This window comes from Carettochelys insculpta, chromosome 32 (genome assembly GCF_033958435.1).
Source record: "Carettochelys insculpta isolate YL-2023 chromosome 32, ASM3395843v1, whole genome shotgun sequence".
In the NCBI taxonomy this organism is placed as follows: Eukaryota; Metazoa; Chordata; order Testudines; family Carettochelyidae; genus Carettochelys; species Carettochelys insculpta.
The window spans coordinates 1,409,610-1,428,208 of NC_134168.1; the positions used below are offsets into that span (position 1 = coordinate 1,409,610).

The 18,599-nt window shown below is 47.7% G+C and overlaps 1 protein-coding gene across 1 annotated transcript; it reads left to right on the top strand.

Annotated features, from left to right (window-relative positions):
* Nucleotides 1-3,097: 3,097 nt before the first annotated feature.
* On the top strand, nucleotides 3,098-4,129 carry LOC142004500 (olfactory receptor 10A4-like). The gene has a single exon (XM_074982144.1). It carries the CDS (start codon nucleotides 3,098-3,100, stop codon nucleotides 4,127-4,129), a length of 1,032 nt encoding a protein of 343 aa, XP_074838245.1.
* The last annotated feature ends 14,470 nt before the right edge of the window (nucleotides 4,130-18,599 follow it).

Here is an 18,599-nt window from a genome sequence, read left to right on the forward strand (position 1 = left end):
GCCCTCGAATTCTATGATTCTATAATTCTATGAAAACACTTAGAATTTCTGAGGCACCTTATAGACTAACAGATTTTTTGGAGCATGAGTTTTGGTGGGTAAAGACCCACTTTGTCAAAAGAACGGAGGTGTGTCTGAAAAAGTGCAGCTTTGGTGTTGACCATTGGAAGAACCTTGTTGACGACCATCCCCACTAGAGAGAAGTAATCCATGACAGGGTTGAGCAATCTGAGGAATCCTGCTGCAGTGTAGACATGGAGAGGAGGAAAAGAGAAGCAAAAACTGTCCCACCTTATTCCAGCAGCTCCCAACACCTGACCATTCTGTGATAAGAAACTTTGGCTCCAGAATCGGGCTGATCAGCCGTACTCACAAATAGGAGGGCGACATGAAGACTTCTTGTTCGTTTTTGAGTGGCCACCATGCCAAGAATGTCATTGATGGAAGAGGCTGGAGAACTTGTCTCCACAGAGCACAGCTGAAGTGTACGCAGGAGGGCAGGAAGGAGGGGAATTTGGGGAAGTGGGTCAAACCCACAAAAGTGCGTTTATCTAATGAATTCATTAGTCTTTCAGGTGCTACAGGACTGCTTGTTGTCTGTGAATGCACCTATTGGTATCTGTCACAGTCAGTTCCAGTGTCTTTTTCTTTTTTCCCCCAAGATATGATTGATGCTGAGAGTGACCCTAGAGGGAACCTGGTCTGGGACTCATGGAGGAAAATGGGCCCTATTGTTAGGGCAGTGGGGTCTGGAGTGAGGACTCAAGGGATCTGCTCCCACCTCTGGCAGGAGAGTGGAGTGTATTGGTAAAAGCAACAGGTAGTGAGAGTCAGAGCTCATGGCTTTCCCTTGTAGGTCCAAGACAAGGGTGAGCCCCACAGTGTGACCACGTGGGGTCCTGGGTCCTGGGTCTTGTTCCTGTCTCTGCCCCAGACTCTTTCTGTTGTGTAGCTTTGTACACATCATTCCTCCTTCCAGAGGAAAAAAAGAGTCATATGATTTACTGCAGTAGACAATGTGGCTGATCCTCGTCATACAACTTCACCTGAAATAAACGACCTAGTTAATTACGTTTGTGTACAAATTGAGGCCGTGCTGTTCTTCCTCCAAGGAATAACACAAGAATTTCCTGCAGGGATGTGGTCCCAGCAGCCAGTGAATGAAATAAAAACATCCCAGTATCCCTCAACAGGTATCGCATCAGCAGCTAGGGGACGGGATTCATTTTTATAAACAGGGTAGGTATAAATAAATGATTTAAGCCCCTGACTGTTCTCCCACTGAACTCTATCGGGGTTGTGCCACAGGCTGCAATTGGAGCAAAATCACATTACTGGTTCCTTCAGATGAATTTTTCAAACCTGCAAAGAGAACATTAGGGTTTGTGTCAGCACCGGATAGTGCTCAAATCTATCTCTCCATCTATCTAATATATCCCCATACACCATATCTGTCTATCTATCCCCAAACACCGAATCTATTTATTTATCTATCTATCTATCCCCATACACAGTATCTATCTATTTATCTATCTATCCCCATACACCATATCTATCTATCTATCTAATCTTAAGCTAGTTAAATTTATATGTCAGTCTCTCTATTGATCTGTCTATGGATGTGTAGGTGAGGTTCCCTTCCCAGAATTTCATAATGCCCATCAGAGTGATCGGTGAGCTCCAGAAATAGCAGGAGTCTTTTTATTACTTTTGTTGTTAGATTGGTGGATTTTTTTTTCACTTTTCCCTACTCTCGTCTTCACTCCCTTTTGTCCCAACCCTTCTGAGGTGGAAAGTGGCTTCTTTAGGTGTGTTTTGCATATGGACCTGAATGCAGGAAGATGCATGGGGCCAGTCTGATCTATTCTGAAAAAATCCCCTGCTTGGATCCCACCACAGCATGTGAGATGTGCCAGGTGACCAAGAGTTAAGCACTGGCCTCTTTCAGCTGAATTTCACATGGCCCACTCTTCATGGAGCATCTGCCTCTCCCATTGCTTTCGTCTTCTCCTGTTTATAAGCAGAGGGTCCACTTGTGTTGAAGAGCTCTGAAAATACCACTCCACGGCCAGTGATAAGGATCGACACAGACCTCATTGCTAAGGGTGAGTCAATTTCTCCATTGACTAAGATCTGTTCCAAATGTCAGCCGACAAATAAATACATGAAAGCCCTTGTGAATCAATAGTTCCAGGAATACTGAAGTTTTCCTCGAAAAAAAAAAAGTGATGTTGATGGCAGTTTTTATTTTTTTATTTGATTTCCTTCCGTCTTTCCCTGCCCATTATGCAGAGGCTTAGTTACTGTACACTAAATTTTGCATCAATCTGCTATATCACCTACCTATCTCTGTAAGGTCTATCTCTCCTATTTGAATCGTCCACTATGCCAAATGCCAGAGTCTTCACATATTTTTGTTGTTCATTTGGCAGATATGAAAAACTGTAACTGCCAGTTTACAGCCCTTTTCAGAAGGTTTGCATGTATTTTTCTATGAGTCTTTGAGTGTCTCCTGCCACATTATACTGGAAGAGCCCATTCCTCTTTGTTTGTGCTTCTAATAACCAAGAGAATGGCTCTTGGATTGTGGCAGAGTTTCAGGCATCAAGAGAGTTCGCTTCCCATTTCCGGAACTGCTGACTCAATGCTGACAATCTCTCTCCTTCAGCATTTCCTGGGTAGATTTTTTGCTGCTCACCAGGATTTGATGTGTCATGTTGAGACCCTCGTAGGAAGGGTGTGCAAACTCTTTCATTTCTTACATTTCATTGTTTTCACCTTTGTCATGTCACTGTCATGCCAGCTTTTACAATGTTCCTTGTCAAGAAGGAAGCTTAAAGTAAAACATCAGTGGAACAGTCCCTTACACCGTAGGATCTACCTCCTTGTGAAATGTCTTTTAACAAGGTGATGGGATAAAGAGCTTCCATGGGTGGAAATCACAATATCTTCATTTATACACATGGAAAAGTTAAGATTTACACCACTTAAAGAACTGGCATTCACTCTTTTTATTTGAAAGAGAGAAACCAAATATTGTAGCATTCCATATGCCACAGATTCAGTTTCACCATTTCTTTCTTTCTCACACCTACAGATGACCTACTCCAAGAGCGACCCTAGGGGGAACCAGACCATCTCCGATGTGCTCATCCTAGTTGGGTTTTCATCCCTGGGCAAGCTGCAAATCCTTCTGTTTGTGGTTCTTCTGGTCATATACCTGGTCACCCTGATGGGGAACCTCCTTGTTATCCTTCTGATAAAGCTTAACCCCTCCCTCCACACCCCCATGTATTTCTTCCTGGTGAACCTGTCTTACCTGGAAATCTGCTTCACCAGTGGTGTGGTCCCAAAGCTATTGGTTCACCTCCTGGTGGAAGAAAAGACCATCTCCATTGCAGGCTGTGCAGCCCAGATGTACGTCAACACCATCATGGGCCTCACGGAATGCTGCCTCCTCACAGCCATGGCCTATGACCGTTACGTGGCCATATGTCACCCCCTGCACTACACAACCATCATGAGCGGCCGGGTGTGCACTTTGCTCGCTGGGGTCTCATGGTTCATCGGCATCTCAGTGGAAGTATCGAAGACCATGTGGACCTTCAGTCTGCCCTTCTGTGGCTCCAACCGTGTCCACCACTTCTTCTGTGATACCCCACCAGTGCTGAAGCTTTTATGCATTGACGCATGGAAAATTAGGACTTTTAGTATCAGTGTGTCGGTGCTCTTTATCCTCTTCCCTTTCTTGTTGATAATCCTGTCCTATATATGTATTATCTCCTCCATCCTAAAGCTGCATTCAATGGAGGGAAGGCGTAAAGCCTTCTCCACTTGCTCTGCACACCTTGTGGTGGTGACTTTGTTTTACGGAACAGCTCTTATTAACTTCCTGACGCCAAAGTCCAGCAACACCTCAGAGGGTGATCAAGTGATTTCTCTCTTGAACACAATTGTGCCACCAGTGTTGAACCCCATAATATACACTCTGAGGAACAAAGAGGTGAAAGAGTCCTTTAGAAAAAGAATTGAGAAAAGTATCTTTGCTCATAATGGGAGAAATTGGAGAATGAAAATTAAAGTCAATGAAAATGGAGGAATTAAGGGACGTTCACAAATGTTTGGTTGAATTTCTCACAGTGACTTCAATGTTTTTATTTATATTTCGTCTTTTGAAAGGGTTGGATCTGTTCTAAACCTACAAGGTTAATGAGGAAAAAACCCTTCTTACAACTGCAGAGAGGCACTGTGGCGCGTTATAAGCTTTCATGGGCAAAGACCCACTTCATCAGATGCATATGAGAATACGGTAGCTTACGCTCCAAAACATGTATTATTCTCTAAGGTGGCACAGGAGTTCTTGTTGTTTTTATGGACACAGGCCAACACTGCTACCACTCTGAACCTGCTCGTTATACATTTCTTATTTTTCCTGAAACATAAGAGGCAGAACCTTTGTCCAGTTTTTTAATTCATTGAAAGTCAAAGGGCATCATTTAGCCCAAGCACTCTCCTGGTGTTAGAACTTCAAAACTAGAAATCTCAAAGAAAGATAAAGTTCTCCTTGGGAATCATTTCATGCAGGTTCACGTCCCCCAGTCTTGTCTTTCCCAGGTCAGAATATGTGCAGCTGTTGTTCTCTTTGTGATGGGGTTCTGGGGTCCCCCAAGCTCTGCACCCTGTCCGCAGGCAGGAGAGTCTCTCACTCAGCAGGAAAACAGCAGGTTTATTAGCCGACAGGACACAGCATTGTACAGAGGAGTCAGTACAGCAGGCAGAGACAGCCAGTCCAATCCATGTTGGGGAGAGGAGGCCCCGAGGGGCCCCCAGAGCCAGGGCCTGGCCCCCTCCTTGGTCTCTCTCTCCCTCAGCCCAGACTAACTGCTTCCAACTCCCAGTTCCAATTCAAACCCCTCAGGCTCCACCTCCTCCTTTGTCTGCAGTACAAAGGTGTTACCTGGTCATCAAGGTTACCCTCAGCAGGAGACCCACACCCTCTGTGAGCCACTCACACACACACAGGTATCCCCCACTCCATCACATCTCTCCCCCCTTCCAGACCGAACTGAGCGGGGTCACTCAACTGGTGACCTGGGGAAGTTTGGGGCTCTCCCCTTGTGACAGGGCATTGGCTATACCCTCTGTTCTCCCCTTGATGTGCACCACCTCCACGTCATAGTCCTGCTGGGGGAGGCTTCAAGTCAGGAGCTTGGTCTTGGCCCTTTTCATGTGATGCAGCCGGGCAAGTCCCTTTAGTTCCCTTGGGTTGGTCGGTCTCCCTGCTTCGGCCCCGGTCCGTCAGCCACGTTCTCAAGTCGGGCAGGCAGAGCCCATACAGATGCTGCAGCACCAATAGATCAAACAGGTCTTTTGTGGTCTGGGTCCTGCCCCATCTGACCACCAGTCCATACAGCTGCTCCAGCCAATGTCTGGAATTCAGTTACAGTCCAGTAACGGAAGGTACAAATGCTTCCATCCTTGGCATTTAGCCAGACCACCACAATGGCTGTGTGCCTCAGTTTCCCCTTTCATGCCACACAATAGGTTTGGAATGTTCCTTCTCATGTCAGAGGTTGCAAGACTAGTTACAGGGAACAATGGTGACATTTCAGAGTTACAGACTCCTTCAACATACAATTCATGATTCTACATCAAGGTCATCATGTCACATGGCTCTTTCCAAACATTCAGTGCATGGTACAATTCTACAGCTTTTGGTAGCAGCACCCCTTGGTTACAGCAGTCAGCGTGAGTAACAGAACAAACCCATTGCAACTGCACATTTACATTGCTCTTTGGTAGACCACAACCTTTGTGCAACATCCTTGAGAATCTGGTATTTTGGGGCTAAGTGGCTGAGGCCTTTCTTAGCACCATCAAGTTCTAATCGTCTCTCTTGCCCCCGGGGTGGAAATCTGATCTCTCTGGCTGTGCCCTCCCTTCTAACAAGAGCTGGGCCATTGATGATCTCAGGGAGACGGCCCCCTTCCAGCCAGTCTGGAAATTTGCAAACCAAACTGCTTTCTGAGAGTTGTTTTGTGAGTCCCAGACGCAGAATCCACATGAAGGAATCCCTGTTTATCCCTTACTGGCCCACCAGGCCCAAAGCTCCTTTGTCCTTCCACCTCCAACTACTGCCTCCCCATGGAATCAGAAGTGGAGTCCAGTATAAGAATATAAGTGTTTCCACCATCTGGAGATGGGGAATTGCTGGCCCTCTCCTGCATCCTACAGAGACTGACTGTGCAGCTGTTTTACTTGGTTCTCACAGGGCTGCTCACACTCCCTGATAGTTTTTACTTTACTTGCACCAGCTTCCAATTCCTGAGAAACTTTTACCCTGCCTGCTTTGGACCCTTCCAGAGCACAGCCAGTGGTTTCACACTCAGGCAGGTCCTGGCCATCAGGGGCTGAAACAAACTTCTCCCCAGGCAAAGGGTTGCTCTGGTGCTTACAGACATGCACCTTTCCTGTTCACTCTCCTTCACCTCACTCCCATTTTCTGCAGTCCCCACAGACAGGTCAGGAAAAGTTTCAGGGACATTTTCTTCCTTAAGAGCTTCCCCAAACAATAACTCACCCCTGTCTGCCTCCACGGGGGCACTGCTCCCTTGAGCCACAACCAGCTCCTGGGGTTCACCTACACCCAGGATCACTTCTGGCCCATCAGGCAGATTCCCACGTAATCCCCCTCCAGGCAGACAGCCAGTACCACCGGACAGAAGGTTAGGGTCCCTTTTGTCCCTTCTGCTACCGGCTCCTTTATCTTCATCAGTCAGCGTAACTCCATTGCCCGTCTGTTCTTGTGTCCTGGCGAGAGGATGACTCTGGTAGGACAGAGTCCTCTCACCCCCTCCCAGTAACACCTCAGCATCAGGCAAAGAACAAGTACCAGAATCGTCTGGTTTCTGGGATTCCCTGATGATACTAACTGGATCAGACCAAGTTAAAGCATCATCCCCGCTGAGAGACACAGAGGCAGGCCCACTTCCCATCTGGGCTTCAGCTGCCCTCAGATCCAGCTCTGGGATCTTGGCTCCATCTCGAGCCCCCACAGGCTCAGGCAAAGGATTCACTTCCCCAGAAGCAGAAGCACTTTTCTTGCACCAAGGACCAGTGTCCTTAGCAGGGATACCACTGCCCATCCCAGAGCCATTCCCTCTGTTCCAGCCCCCATGGCTGGATTCAGAGACACACCTGGAATGCTCTTTTCTGGTGGATCCTTCTCCAGCCACCCCAGGCTGGGGAATCTTCCTCAGACAATGGGCTAGTTTCCTCATTGGCACCTTTTCCAAACGCAGGCTCTGCTCTCTCCCCAGGCTGCTGCTGCTGTTCAACACAGACAGACAATGGGAGACACTCTCTCCTTTGTCCCAGCCCCCCGGCTGGTCTCCACACACACACAGAAGGTGGAGCAGCTTCTCTCACAGACAACTTGCCATTCCCAGTGGACAAGCTGCTTTCCTGCACAGACACACAGGCACCTTCCTCGGCCCAGGCCTGGAAAACTCTTCGCAGGTCTGTCTTGGCCACTAGTAGATGATGGGTTGGAATCGCTCCTTCCCTCCTTGAGCTGCGGCAGGCCCCTCGGTTCAGAGCTCCAGGCAGTCCAGGGTTCCCTGCCCCGATCCAGGCTCACCTCTGCAGGATTTTCCTTAACCCTCAGCTCTGCCACTGCACATCCACGCTGCCTTGTCCAGCTTCTTTAATCTCGATTCGGTTTCCAGGTGCTGCCACTTCACAGCGGAGTTGCTCAGCGTGGTTGCAGGCTCTCAGACTGATGCCCTCTTCACCCCACGCTTCCTGGAAGAATCCCTTCAGTGTGCCAGGCTCCTTGCGGGTTACAAGCTGCCCGGGGTTAGGCCATAGGCCCCTCTGCCCTCTGGGACCGACTCCAACAGACTCCCAGCGGAACCCCTTCTTCAGTGTGACACCCGCTGTCAGGGACCATGAGCACCCTGTCTTGGGAAGGACTCATTCAGCGTCAGCCTCCTCAGGGGTCACTTGTTCCTGGGGGTTGGGCTCTCGGCCCCTCCACCTTCTGGGACCGACTCCAACAGATTCCCAGGAGTAACCCCTCCTCGGGTGTGACACCCCGTCTCGAGGACCACGACCGCAGTTGCTTGGGTTCGGCCGCAGGCCCCTCCGCCTTGGGGAGCTACACCTCACTGCCCGTCAGCACACCTGGGTCTCGCAGGCCCCACTTCTTCCGGGGCCCCGGTCACTTACTGCTGGATGCTCCATCCTCAGGGTGCAGAACATCCCACTTCTGACACCAGTGTGATGGGGTTCTGGGGTCCCCCAAGCTCTGCACCCTGTCCGCAGGCAGGAGAGTCTCTCACTCAGCAGGAAAACAGCAGGTTTATTAGCCGACAGGACACAGCACTGTACAGAGGAGTCAGTACAGCAGGCAGAGACAGCCAGTCCAATCCATGTTGGGGAGAGGAGGCCCCGAGGGGCCCCCAGAGCCGGGGCCTGGCCCCCTCCTTGGTCTCTCTCTCCCTCAGCCCAGACTAACTGCTTCCAACTCCCAGTTCCAATTCAAACCCCTCAGGCTCCACCTCCTCCTTTGTCTGCAGTACAAAGGTGTTACCTGGTCGTCAGGGTTACCCTCAGCAGGAGACCCACACCCTCTGTGAGCCACTCACACACACACAGGTATCCCCCACTACATCACACTCTTTAACGTTCAACCAGGTGGAGCAGTCATGGCAGAGCACTGACCCTTAGGCCATGTGGGATACTGACAGGAAGAGGGGTGTGAGGTCTCCCGATAATGAGTTCTTTGTGGGGTGCAGAAGGTGGTCAGAATGGTCTGGTTGTACCACCAGGTCCACCAGACTCTGCAGCAGGTCCCTTTGCTGTCTGAGAGACAAGAACATTTCCTGCTTTGGTTCCCTCTCTCTTTCCTGTGCCCTTTTTATCTCCTCTCCATCCTGCTGCAGGTAACCTCCAAGGTGTCCCTTGGTCAGGGCTGCTGATGGTGTGGGCAAAAAGGGCCATTCTTCTGGGGCCCAGATAAGATAAAAGGATCTGGGGCCCCCTGGAAACCGCCAACCCCAGCACCAGCGGTGCAGTGTGGCTGTCCTCACCTTTCCCCACTCCCAGGAGTGGCTTCGACCAGCTGCAGCCCTTAAGGAGAGGAAGGAATCTTCAGCCAATGGGAGGTGTGGGGGCTGTGCCTGTGAGCAGCAGTGTGCCGAGACCTCCTACGCTCCTTCACTCCTTCCTGCTACGAGCCAGGGCTCTTCCCGTGAGAAAAAACAGGCCTTGGCTCCCTGTGCAGCCGCACCCCTGGGTGGTTAATGCTGCAGACGCTTCTTCTCTTCCTCGTCCACCCACTCCTCCTCGCTGTGCCCTTCTGGGCCTGTGAGTCCAGCACCTCAGGATTCTCCGGGTGTTCCGCAGGCCGTGGTGCTGACTCTGTCTAGGACGACCTGCACCCATGAGGCAGCTCAGAAGCTCCACACCAGAGAGATTTTTTGTGTCCCAGGCCTCCTGGTGCCCCAGACACAGATCCTTTGCTTTGACTTGGACCTGCTCCTCTTCCATCTTGTAGCCCTTCCCATGAATTCCCAGAGCAACTTTCTCATAGACTTACTCATTGCCATGGAGTGGTCAGAGCTGAGCAGTCCAACCCTCTCCTCCACACAGCCCAGGATGTCCAATATCTCTACATCCTGCAAGCCCCTGACACACAATGGCTAGGAAGCTTAATTAATCCCAGGAGAACTCAATATTCCAAGAATGCAAATTTATGTTACAGCCAAAGCAAAACGCCACCATGCAGTGATATTGACATAGCTATCCTAGAATGTCTGTGACAAAACCACTGTTTGGAAACAATTTTGAAAGAGCAGTTGAATTATTTCAAAATGCATTTAAAGAGCCAATTTCAAAATAACCCTCCCTCCACACCCCCATGTATTTCTTCCTGGTGAACCTGTCTTACCTGGAAATCTGCTTCACCAGCAGCGTGGTCCCAAAGCTAATGGTTCACCTCCTGGTGGAAGAAAAGACCATCTCCATTGCAGGCTGTGCAGCCCAGATGTACGTCAACCCCACCATGGGCCTCACCAAATGCTGCCTCCTCACAGCCATGGACTACGACCGTTATGTGGCCATATGTCACCCCCTGCGCTACACAACCATCATGATCGGCCGGGTGTGCTCTCTGCTCGCGGAGGCACTCTGGGTGTGTCTTCACTTGCATTCCTCTTTTGAAAAGGGAATAAATTCAATAAATTGTGTTAAATTACGGAAAGAAGGATTCTTTTGAATATGCGGTTTACTTTCTAAGGGTATCCAAAATATGTATACTCATTTTTATTTCAACTCTGTCATTTCTGTGTCACTCCAGCTCTTACGGCAATAAATCACCCCAAAGAGAAACATTTTCTGCAAAAAGTCTTTTCATAGAATCGTAGAATCCTAGGCCTGGAAGGGATGTGAGGAAGTCATCTAGTCCAGCCCCCTGCTTCCAGCAGGATCAACCACCACTAAGTCATCCCAGCCAGGACCTTGTCAAGCCGGGACTTGAAAACCTCGAGGGATGGAGAAGCCAGCACCTCTCTAGGAAACGCATTCCAGTGCTTCACCACCCTCCGGGTGAAGTAGATTTTCCTAATATCCAACTTACACCTCTCCCTCTTTAACTTCTGACCAATGCTCCTTGTTCTGCTATCCACCATGGAGAACAGTTTCTCACCCCCTTCTTTAGAGGTCTCCTTCAGGAAGTCCAAGGCTGATATTAAATCACCCTTGAGTCTTCTCTTCTGTCGACTAAACGTATTAGGTTCCTCCTTCTTGCACATTTCTGCGTAGCCAGGTTATGGAACAAGGACCTACGTATGGAGAAATTCAGTGTAGATCTTTTGCTACTGAGAGACCTGTTAAGATTTACAGCAACTAAGGAACTATAAGAACGGAGAGATAGCCGTGCTAGTCTGTATAATATCAAAACAAAAAAAGCAGTCCAGTAGCACTTTAAAGACTAACAAAATAATTTATTGGGTGAGGAGCTTTCATGGGACAGACCCACTTCTTCACCCCATAGCCATACCAGAACAAATTCAATATTTAAGACACAGAGAACCAAACATAGGAATCAAGGTTGACAAATCAGAAAATATTATCCAGGTGAGCATATCAGAGAGCAGAGGGGAAGCCAATGTAACCTGGAGCCTGTTACAATAGAGGAAGGAATGATTTACACTGTACTTTAATAGCATGGGACTGTGTATGGTACAGAAAAGCAGCGTCTACACGTGCACGCTACTTCGAAGTAGCGGCACCAACTTCGACGTTAGGAGGAGAGACGTCGAAGTCGCTAACCTCATGAGAGCTGCGTCTACACGTGCACGCTACTTCGAAGCAGCGGCACCAATTTCGAAATAGCGCCCGTCGCGTCTACACGCGTCGGGCGCTATTTCGAAGTTAACTTCGACGTTAGGCGGCGAGACGTCGAAGTCGCTAACCTCATGAGGATATAGGAATAGCGCCCTACTTCGACGTTCAACGTCGAAGTAGGGACCGTGTAGACGATCCGCGTCCCGCAACGTCGAAATTGCTGGGTCCTCCATGGCGGCCATCAGCTGGGGGGTTGAGAGATGCTCTCTCTCCAGCCCCTGCGGGGCTCTATGGTCACCGTGGGCAGCAGCCCTTAGCCCAGGGCTTCTGGCTGCTTCTGCGGCAGCTGGGGATCTATGCTGCAGGCACAGGGTCTGCAACCAGTTGTCAGCTCTGTGGATCTTGTGTTGCTTAGTGCAACTGTGTCTGGGAGGGGCCCTTTAAGGGAGCGGCTTGCTGTTGAGTCCGCCCTGTGACCCTGTCTGCAGCTGTGCCTGGCATCCCTATTTCGATGTGTGCTACTTTGACGTGTAGACGTTCCCTTGCTGCGCCTATTTCGATGTTGGCCTGAGCAACGTCGAAGTTGAACATCGACGTTGCCGGCCCTGGAGGACGTGTAGACGTTATTCATCGAAATAGTCTATATCGATGTCGCAACATCGAAATAAGCTATTTCGATGTTGGCTGCACGTGTAGACGTAGCCAAAGAGTAAAAATCCCCCATTGCCATTCTTCAAGGGCCTTCAGACACATTGGGCTCAGCAGCAACTGTTTACTCATTTTTGCAACCCTCCCTCCTGTGAGTTGTAAGGACAGAGGGAAAACCTGCATTAGTCTAATAAGTCTGTAGATTAAGATAAGAGTAAGATCAGATTTCACAGGTACAGCATCTTCAACTAGGGAATGAAACTACAAGGTAGGCTACAAATAAATAATGTCAGACCACAAAGATTCTCCGAATAAAGTCCATCAGGCGTGTGCCCTGCAACAGGAAGAAAGTTTGTCATTGGTTTCTTTATTTAATTTTCCATAGATGTGTGGAGAACCTTAATGTGTGTGTGAATGTATGGGTTGTGTGTGTGTTCACATGTATCTATCTATCTATCTATCTATCAAATCCAGTCAAATCCACCTGTTAGTCGGTCAGTTAGTATCATTGTATATCTTGGGCTCTGTAGCTGTATTAGAAATCACTTAGTTTAACAATTATGGGTCGGGGCAAAAGCTTTACTTCATTGGAGTAATGATAACTTACACTAGGGGACATTCTGGTCCCAGACTTTGATCATACCCACGAGAGTGTTATGAGGAAGAGAGGAGCACCTTCGGCTCTACTCTGCTCTGATTAGGCCTCATTTGAAGTATTTTGTCTCGTTCTGGGCATCACATTACAAGAAAGATGTTGAGGAATTGGAGAAGGTCTAGTGAAGAGTAACAAGGATGATTAAAGGTCTAGAAAACATGAGCTATTAAGTAAGACCAAAGGAACTGATCATGTTTAGCTCAGAAAAGAGAAGATTGAAAGGATACATGATGGCAGTTTACAATTTCCTGAAAGAGGGTTACAGTGAGGAGGGAGAAAAATTGCTCTTCTTGGCCCCTGAAGATAGAACAAGAAGCAGTGAGCTTAAACTGCAGCAAGGGAGATATATGTTGGACACTAGGAAAAACTTCCCAACTGTCAGGGTGCTTAAACACTGGAACAAATTGTCTAGGGAGGTGGTGGAACCTCCACCACTGGAGATATTTAAGAGCAGGTTAGATAGACATGTATCATAAATGCTGTGGATGGTGCTTGGTCCTGCCAGGACGGCAGGGGAGTGGACCTCTTGAGGTCCCTTCCAGTTCTAGCATTGCAGGATTCTGTGATTCCGTGAGTGATAGGAAAGCATCAAACCTGCCCTGACTCTATCCATTATTTTTACAGTTGTTTTGATGGTGGCATTTTCCTTCTCCCACCTCTTGTCCTCACTCCCATCTGTTCCCCAACCCACCTCATCATCCTGTAAATCTACACAGAAATGCTCTTTTGTAAGGAGGGTGTTGTCTTTGAATGTGAATGGGACCAGTCTGATCTCTTCTCATAAAAGTCAATATTTTGCATTTGGTGCCCAAGAGTTAAGTGCCTTTTAGCTGAACTTCCCCAACCCTCACTCCACAAAACATCTGCTTCTTTTTCAACTTTCATGTTCCCTGTATGTAAAAGGGTTATCTAGATACCTTGAAGACCTCTAAAGATATCTCTCAGGTCCCAGTGACAGGAATTCATAAAAACCTTATTCCTCATGGCGAGTAACTCACTGCATTTATTTCAAACTGGTCTAAAAGTCCATTAACAAAGACACCAAAATCCCTTCTGAATAAATGATTTCAACTCTGTTCATGTTTTCCAAGAAAAACCTTTGACTTTGGTGGATGTTTTTAAGTTTCCGTTCTATTTCCTAGTACACATTTTGAAGTGAGATTAGGTCTTCTGCTCTTTCAAATTTCATATCAATTAACAGTGAAAACAAACATAGGAACACTGGAATTGGTTATAAAATTCAATTTCCCAGGCAGATCTCCATTTACTAATACTGAAGAAATGCTGACAAATGGCACAGTAAGTTCCGCAACATAGCGTGTAAAAGACAGAAGAATTCCCACCCTTCTCCAAGTTCCATCCAACGAGAATATCATTTGTTTTGTTTTTCCTTCTTCTCGACAGTGCATTTTGCATAGAGATCCCCCAGAATTTCCTGAATTTTTGTATGTTTGTTTTAGTTTTCTCTCCCTCAGTCTCTAGTTCCTTTGGAAACATGAAAAGTGGCCGGGAGCTGGAAATTGTGTTTCCCAGCCAGCCCTGCATTTACTGCAATAGCCATGGTGAGCCAAGCTGGTCTGAAGAAGGTAGAATTATTTCCACTTCTTGTGCAGGTCTGCATATTTAGAGATCGTTCTTCCCCTTTCTTTGAAATTATCCTATGAGGGGCACTTCCCAGACTTTCACCAGGTTTTCCTGATGATGTTTAATTTAAATTTTTTTGTGCGATTCCTTTGATTCTCTCTGTGTGCCTGCCGCCCCATTTGGACGGGATAAACCTCTTGTTCTCAATGTGGTTGTGCGTTTGTCTAGTTGTTTCTGACCGTCCCCTGCCCACACTGGATGAGCCTTCCCAGAGCTGAGCTGAGCTCAGTGTTTTCATTACATGCACCAGGCTGTGGCCCTAACTAAGTGTCACTGTTGGAAGAGTCGAACATGACCAGCATTGAAGCTGTTGTCATTCCCCAACAACTTTGATGGACTGGTCACATAGCTCAGATAGCTGATCAGCACCTCCTCAAACGGATTCTGTTTTCCAAGTTGGAGGAAGGATGGAGGAATGTTGGTGGTTACAGCAAACAATATAAAGACATGCTGAACGCACACATGAAAAAGTGAAAACTGCTAAATATCAGTGCAGCAGGAAAGGTCCCGGGGATTACAGTGGATGAGAGGCTGGATATGAGTCAACAGTGTGTCCTTCTAGCCAAGAAGGCTAACGACAGATTGGGGTGCATTAGGAGAAGCATTTCCAGCACATCTAGAGGAGTTATTATTCCCCTCTACTCGGCACTGGGGAGGCCTCATCTGGAGTATTTTCTTCAGTTCTGAGCCCCCCGGTATAGAAAGGATGTGAATGAATTGGAGAGGGTTCGGTGGGGGCAATGACAATGATTAAGGGGCTGGAGCACATGACCTATGAGGAGAGGCTGAGACACTTGGGCTTATTTAGTTTGCATAAGAGAAGACTAAGGGCTGATTTGATAGCAGCCTTCCACCTCCTGAAGCGGAGCTCTAAAAGGGACAGAGAGAGACTGTTCTCAGTAGTTATGAGCTATGTCTACACGTGAACCCTACATCGAAGTAGCCTATTTCCATGTGGCGACAACGAAATAGGCTATTTCGCTGAATAACGTCTACACGTCCTCCAGGGCTGGCAACGTCGATGTTGAACATCGACGTTGTGCAGCACCACATCGAAATAGGCGCTGTGAGGGAACGTCTACATGCCAAAGTAGCACACATCAAAATAAGGGTGCCAGGCACAGCTGCAGACAGGGTCACAGGGAGGACTCAACAGCAAGCCGCTCCCTTAAAGGGCCCCTCCCAGACACACTTGCACTAAACAGCACAAGATCCACAGAGCTGACAACTGGTTGCAGACCCTATGCATGCAGTACAGACCCCCAGCCGCAGCAGCAGCAGCCAGAAGCCCTGGGCTAAGGGCTGCTGCACACGGTGACCATAGATCCCCGCAGGGGCTGGGGGGAGAGCGTCTCTCAACCCCTCCGCTGATGGCTGCCATGGAGGACCCCGCTATTTCGATGTTGCGGGACGCGCAACGACTACACTTTCCCTACTTCGACCTTGAACGTCGAAGTAGGGCGCTATTCCCATCCCCTCATGGGGTTAGCAACTTCGACGTCTCACTGCCTAACGTCGATGTTAACATCGAAATAGCGCCCAACACGTGTAGTCGTGACGAGCGCTATTTCGAAGTTAGTGCCGCTATTTCGAAGTAGCGTGCATGTGTAGACATGGCTATGGATGGCAGTACAAGGAACAATGATCTCAAGTTACAGAGAGGGAAGTATAGGTTGCATATTAAGAAAAAACTATTTCCCCAGGAGGCTGGTGAAGCACTGGAATGTGTTACCGATAGAGGTGGTAGAATCTCCATAACTAGAGGCTTCTAAGTCCCAGCTTGACATAGCCATGGCTGGGAAGGTTTAACTGGGTTTCATCCTTCTTTGGGCAGGGGGGCTGGACTCAATGATCTCCTGAGGTTCCTTCCAGCCCTCGAATTCTATGATTCTATAATTCTATGAAAACACTTAGAATTTCTGAGGCACCTTATAGACTAACAGATTTTTTGGAGCATGAGTTTTGGTGGGTAAAGACCCACTTTGTCAAAAGAACGGAGGTGTGTCTGAAAAAGTGCAGCTTTGGTGTTGACCATTGGAAGAACCTTGTTGACGACCATCCCCACTAGAGAGAAGTAATCCATGACAGGGTTGAGCAATCTGAGGAATCCTGCTGCAGTGTAGACATGGAGAGGAGGAAAAGAGAAGCAAAAACTGTCCCACCTTATTCCAGCAGCTCCCAACACCTGACCATTCTGTGATAAGAAACTTTGGCTCCAGAATCGGGCTGATCAGCCGTACTCACAAATAGGAGGGCGACATGAAGACTTCTTGTTCGTTTTTGAGTGGCCACCATGCCAAGAATGTCATTGATGGAAGAGGCTGGAGAACTTGTCTCCACAGAGCACAGCTGAAGTGTACGCAGGAGGGCAGGAAGGAGGGGAATTTGGGGAAGTGGGTCAAACCCACAAAAGTGCGTTTATCTAATGAATTCATTAGTCTTTCAGGTGCTACAGGACTGCTTGTTGTCTGTGAATGCACCTATTGGTATCTGTCACAGTCAGTTCCAGTGTCTTTTTCTTTTTTCCCCCAAGATATGATTGATGCTGAGAGTGACCCTAGAGGGAACCTGGTCTGGGACTCATGGAGGAAAATGGGCCCTATTGTTAGGGCAGTGGGGTCTGGAGTGAGGACTCAAGGGATCTGCTCCCACCTCTGGCAGGAGAGTGGAGTGTATTGGTAAAAGCAACAGGTAGTGAGAGTCAGAGCTCATGGCTTTCCCTTGTAGGTCCAAGACAAGGGTGAGCCCCACAGTGTGACCACGTGGGGTCCTGGGTCCTGGGTCTTGTTCCTGTCTCTGCCCCAGACTCTTTCTGTTGTGTAGCTTTGTACACATCATTCCTCCTTCCAGAGGAAAAAAAGAGTCATATGATTTACTGCAGTAGACAATGTGGCTGATCCTCGTCATACAACTTCACCTGAAATAAACGACCTAGTTAATTACGTTTGTGTACAAATTGAGGCCGTGCTGTTCTTCCTCCAAGGAATAACACAAGAATTTCCTGCAGGGATGTGGTCCCAGCAGCCAGTGAATGAAATAAAAACATCCCAGTATCCCTCAACAGGTATCGCATCAGCAGCTAGGGGACGGGATTCATTTTTATAAACAGGGTAGGTATAAATAAATGATTTAAGCCCCTGACTGTTCTCCCACTGAACTCTATCGGGGTTGTGACACAGGCTGCAATTGGAGCAAAATCACATTACTGGTTCCTTCAGATGAATTTTTCAAACCTGCAAAGAGAACATTAGGGTTTGTGTCAGCACCGGATAGTGCTCAAATCTATCTCTCCATCTATCTAATATATCCCCATACACCATATCTGTCTATCTATCCCCAAACACCGAATCTATTTATTTATCTATCTATCTATCCCCATACACAGTATCTATCTATTTATCTATCTATCCCCATACACCATATCTATCTATCTATCTAATCTTAAGCTAGTTAAATTTATATGTCAGTCTCTCTATTGATCTGTCTATGGATGTGTAGGTGAGGTTCCCTTCCCAGAATTTCATAATGCCCATCAGAGTGATCGGTGAGCTCCAGAAATAGCAGGAGTCTTTTTATTACTTTTGTTGTTAGATTGGTGGATTTTTTTTTCACTTTTCCCTACTCTCGTCTTCACTCCCTTTTGTCCCAACCCTTCTGAGGTGGAAAGTGGCTTCTTTAGGTGTGTTTTGCATATGGACCTGAATGCAGGAAGATGCATGGGGCCAGTCTGATCTATTCTGAAAAAATCCCCTGCTTGGATCCCACCACAGCATGTGAGATGTGCCAGGTGACCAAGAGTTAAGCACTGGCCTCTTTCAGCTGAATTTCACATGGCCCACTCTTCATGGAGCATCTGCCTCTCCCATTGCTTTCGTCTTCTCCTGTTTATAAGCAGAGGGTCCACTTGTGTTGAAGAGCTCTGAAAATACCACTCCACGGCCAGTGATAAGGATTGACACAGACCTCATTGCTAAGGGTGAGTCAATTTCTCCATTGACTAAGATCTGTTCCAAATGTCAGCCGACAAATAAATACATGAAAGCCCTTGTGAATCAATAGTTCCAGGAATACTGAAGTTTTCCTCGAAAAAAAAAAAGTGATGTTGATGGCAGTTTTTATTTTTTTATTTGATTTCCTTCCGTCTTTCCCTGCCCATTATGCAGAGGCTTAGTTACTGTACACTAAATTTTGCATCAATCTGCTATATCACCTACCTATCTCTGTAAGGTCTATCTCTCCTATTTGAATCGTCCACTATGCCAAATGCCAGAGTCTTCACATATTTTTGTTGTTCATTTGGCAG

What these genes read in the sequence shown, in the direction of transcription:
- LOC142004500 (XM_074982144.1), top strand. Translation starts at nt 3,098, where the DNA reads ATGACCTACTCCAAGAGCGACCCTAGGGGGAACCAGACCATCTCCGAT.